General features: G+C 38.7%; 1 protein-coding gene across 1 annotated transcript in view; it reads right to left on the bottom strand.

Moving 5' to 3' along the window:
* Positions 1–423: 423 nt before the first annotated feature.
* Positions 424–4,435, bottom strand: part of LOC104273603 (UAP56-interacting factor-like) — a 9,108-nt gene continuing 5,096 nt past the window's right edge. Inside the window, exons 5-8 of the mRNA XM_009868984.1 lie at positions 3,460–3,521; positions 2,535–2,609; positions 1,608–1,734; positions 424–519 (exon numbers count right to left, since the gene is read on the bottom strand). Of these exons, the coding sequence (XP_009867286.1) occupies positions 424–519; positions 1,608–1,734; positions 2,535–2,609; positions 3,460–3,521 (360 nt within the window). The remainder of the gene's footprint in view (positions 520–1,607; positions 1,735–2,534; positions 2,610–3,459; positions 3,522–4,435) is intronic.

The raw sequence follows: 4,435 nt of genomic DNA, 5'->3' as shown, positions 1-4,435 counted from the left end.
GGCAGTCCCTAAAAAACCCTAAAATGGGGTTTGTAATGAAACACACAATCTTTAGCATAACAGAGGGGTCAAAGAACAGATACTGAGCACTCCTAAACAACAGGAAAAAAACCCAACAACCTTTCAAAACTTGTGTTTGTTCCGGTTACAAGGTATACCAAAATCAGTGTTTGTCATCAGCTGGGCAACAGAATTTTTTCCAACCAGGTGATGGTCCCACTCCAGCAGATCGGTTTCCTACTTTCCCCCCTGCAGGGCATCGCGTCTTTTACCCTGCCAAGTAAAAGTAATGAAGATAGATAGCTCTGCCACCACCTTAGCAAGAAGTCTGGAGAATTTCAGTGACGTATACTGGATTCTTCTGCCCACTTTTATCCCAGTTTCTCAGGAAGGTGGGATCAGTACTCGGGTCCATCTGTCAGGTTAGCCCACTGTTACAAAACGGCTTCCTTTGTGCTGAGATAGGGCTGTTCTTTGCTCCTTCAGGATCCCAAAACGTTCATTCAATGTCATCCCTGTCTGAAAAATGAAGTAATTTCACCACAAACGTAAAAGATGTTAATTTCATCAAAATAATGGAGGCAAGAATATTTTTTTCTTCATTCTATATCATCACTTCTTAATTGCCTCATATTAAAAAAAGTTTAATTTGATTTCATCATTTCCCAAACCATTTAGAAATCAGACTGGTGTATATACATCAAGAGATGTATATATATTTTTCAGAATTCATTAAGAACACATGGTACACAAAGCCAAGACTGAAAGTCTGCTCAAAATGTCCTAAGTTAAACTGAGGACAGAAAGACTGGAAAAGGGCATTCCCCCATACAGATTCTATGCAACTTCAACAAACACAGCATTTTAACTGTATTAATACAGGTTGATTTCCAGTCCATCCAGTTGAGGCAGCAAACTGGCATCCAAAAACATCCAAAAGCTCAATTATTTTACAATATAGTAGTAGTTGTCTATTTTTGACATCCTGCTTATTCACAGAAGGAACAAACCCAGACCAACACATCGATCCCATGTAGTTTTCTACAGTTGCCAGTAAGGGGCTGATTACAAGAACAGCAGCTGACTGTCACCTCTAAGAATTCCTTCAACGACAGTTCTAAGATTCCTGCACCACATTGCCTGTCTTCACAAAACTTGTGAAAAACTGCTCATCTTTCAAGCCTTTATGTCATCACAAGTGATGCGGTTTCTTTTTTGGTTTTTTTTAGATGAATAGCAAAAGTTGCTAATTCAGCTGTCAGAGTTTCAACAGAGGTTACGTAACAAAGCAGCTCATCCCTGAATCACACACACTTGCAGATTTGGGCTGAGAAGGAACACCAAAAGGCTTTTAGAAATGTTCAACATTCTAAATCCCATTTACAGCACGTGGGCATGCAAGACTTGAACCAGAGGAACCGGAACAATGAGTTTAATAATGCTTCAAGTTACATAGCAAGTTAGTGGAAGAACTGGAAGCAAAACCAAGAACTAGTCATTAGTTCCCTCTTTCTGTAACTAGTGAGTCTAGGAAGAAAGTGCCTGGTTCAGTGACTTTTATCTGTCTTGAAGCTACTTCCACAGTTAAGAAAAGTAACTGCATTTACCTGTTTCCCAACACTATTAATATCAAATTGCAATGGAACGCCTTTGGGAATCTTCTTCTCTTCAGATTGGTCCCTCTTCATCAGAAATGGTGGCACCGGAGTACGACTTAATCGTAATTTCTGGGAACTGTGAAAGAAGGATGTTACAAAGGACACAGTGAATACATTTTATGCAATAAAGCCTTAATGCTGATAGAGGTATGAAGTTTTCATCATGGCATTTGATCAGTGTAGCTGAACAGCTGGAGAGCACAAATTTAAGAAGGCAAAAGTCAGATGGAACTATAAAAGGGTAGAATTTATTATTGTTATCAGACAGCAATGTCCTGACAGGAAACAAACTTGTCTTTTATCTCTCAGTCCTACCAACAAACACATAATTTGCTGTAATTATTCCCATAAATACAAAAAGTAAGAGTTGGTTCAGTCTTCCTTAAGAGATAAAATGCTACTAACAGAAAAAGCCACTCAAGAGATGTTAAAAATAAAGACACCTCATGAAGCAACAGTACTATCAACTGCCCGAAGACAAACACAGCAATGCCTTCTTTAAGCACAACTCTAGCAGTATCTTTATGAATCAGGGAGGAACCATTACCATTCATCAACTAGATGTTCATTCACTTTCCTTCCGAGAGGGGAGGAAACTAGCTGCAATATAGTCTGATTTGGAAGAGGCAGACAAGGTGAAAAGAAAGAAATAAAAATGTATCAGTCCACTACTCTTCAACTCCATATCCACATCAAGCTCCTAAATGGGAGCTGCTTTAAGAAATCCAGCTGTGAACATTTAGAAAGGGGTCAGATTTAAAAGTCTTCACAAAAAGCTGCGACCTTCACGTCACCCCAAATACTGTGTGCAAGGAAATTGCTAAACGGCTCCAAAGAGTGATTTCAGATATGTTAAGAACTTTTTTGACAACTCACATTGGGGCTATGATTGCTCCTGGGTTATCAATGGACACTGTCAGAATCCCTCCAGTTGTGGTGGAAGTTCGCCATCTAGTTTGAAAACACAGAAATCACTCACAAAAACGTTGCAGAAATTTTGGTCAGGGTATCTTTAAAGGTATGTCCAAAACTTGGTAAAGAATGTACAGGCTTTGAGAATACAGGCCAGTACGAAGACCACATGCAGTCAAACAATCTACAAGAAGCTTGGCTACTGACTCTTGTATTTTTTATGTTACCAAAACCTATTCAGCTGAGCACTAGATCACATGTTGGCAAAATACATCAGAATCACAGCACTGAAATGTTCATTTTTTAAAAAAACATCCAGCTTCCTTGACACAGATGGGGTCAAAATGGTCCTCCAAGCAATTCAAACAGGTGACATTCCACAGGTCTGCAGCATTTGCTGCTTACTCAGGCTGTTGTGTTACCAACAAACAGGTTCCAAAGAGCCTGGCAGGCAGAGAATGGGAGGAATACATGAGGGGAGAGCTGAAGGGTCCACCTTGTGACCCATCTTGCTTATTTCTAAAACGCTTCATAGATTTTTATGTATATTAAATAAAATGTAAATTACATCAAGAGCTCAGGAGAACATTGACATTTGAATTTTTCTTCCAGTCTATGCACTATTCATAATTGGTAGAGATTAGCCTGATCCTCTCAAACTATCCTCCCCCACCATGCCTGCAAGCATCATATGCAAATTAATTCCTCATGGTTAAATTAGAAGATAATTTAGGAAATAACTGAGAATACGAGAAAGATCACTGTCACCCAATTAAGAGGTCTACAGGTAAAAAACCTAACAACATTCAATCATCATAGCCAGGAACCCAGAATTAAAACAAGAATCATACAAGTAACCAAACTGAAGTTTTCCAAATTAAATACTTACTGGCGAGTTCTCTTTATTGTTTGATTATCAAGATCATCTGCTGACTGTACTTGGGCCTGCACCTGAAAACAAATCAATACACAGACACTGGATTTGAATACTATTTCAATTTCTGTGGTAGCACTTGGAAATAGAACAGTTCAAAGCCAGAATTTTAAAGCTGTTTGTACACTGCACAAATAGGGTTGTATTTTCAGGGAGATTTCAAAGATAATTACCCTACTACCCTTGCAAAATATTGGAAAGAATTTACTTTGAGAACACAAAATGATTTAAATAAAGTTGCCAGTGACAGTAATTTAAACAAGAAAGAGATGGAAGTGTTTTTGAGAACTGTATCAGCAGACATACGCTTTACCAACACACACCAAAATTTTACCCAGTCAGCATGAAAAACCTGGGCAGGGCCCAATCTGATTAATGTTAACATACATAATAACCAATATGCTGCTAAGCCCCACTGCTGCTTTAAAGTACTTTGATTTTATTTTTCTTCTTCCTGATCCTGTTCTGCAACTCTGCAGTCCATGAGGATGGAAGACAGCAGCTCCCTACAGTCACAACAATCGCAGACGTCGAGTAAGGGCACAACCAAAAATTACCGACAGCACTATCATTCACTGCACGGTCTCTGTTCTCTTGATCTTACTCAAAATGACTAAAAAATAACAATAACTTAACTGAAATAAATAACCCCAAAATAACTGAAAAAAAATCCCAAACAAAAAGGAAAACAAAAATCACAGAATAATTGTGGAACAATCAGTTTCTAAAATATGTTTCCGATCTATCGCTCACTCAATGGCAACTTTTGAAAGCTGCACAGTGCTTTCCAACATTTACATTTACAGGGAAAAACTAATGGCTTGCAGCTACCCTCAAACACTCTGACAAGTTCCACGCCCCTCTAAACAGCCCGGTGACACTGGAACAGGAAACAAGATTCAATGTGTTAGAGTAACTGAAGAAGACAAGT

Source organism: Apaloderma vittatum, unplaced genomic scaffold, assembly GCF_000703405.1.
Source record: "Apaloderma vittatum isolate BGI_N311 unplaced genomic scaffold, ASM70340v1 scaffold40934, whole genome shotgun sequence".
NCBI classification, from domain to species: Eukaryota; Metazoa; Chordata; class Aves; order Trogoniformes; family Trogonidae; genus Apaloderma; species Apaloderma vittatum.
Note: the sequence above shows the minus strand (reverse complement) of the source record. Positions and strands in the feature narration are given on the sequence as shown.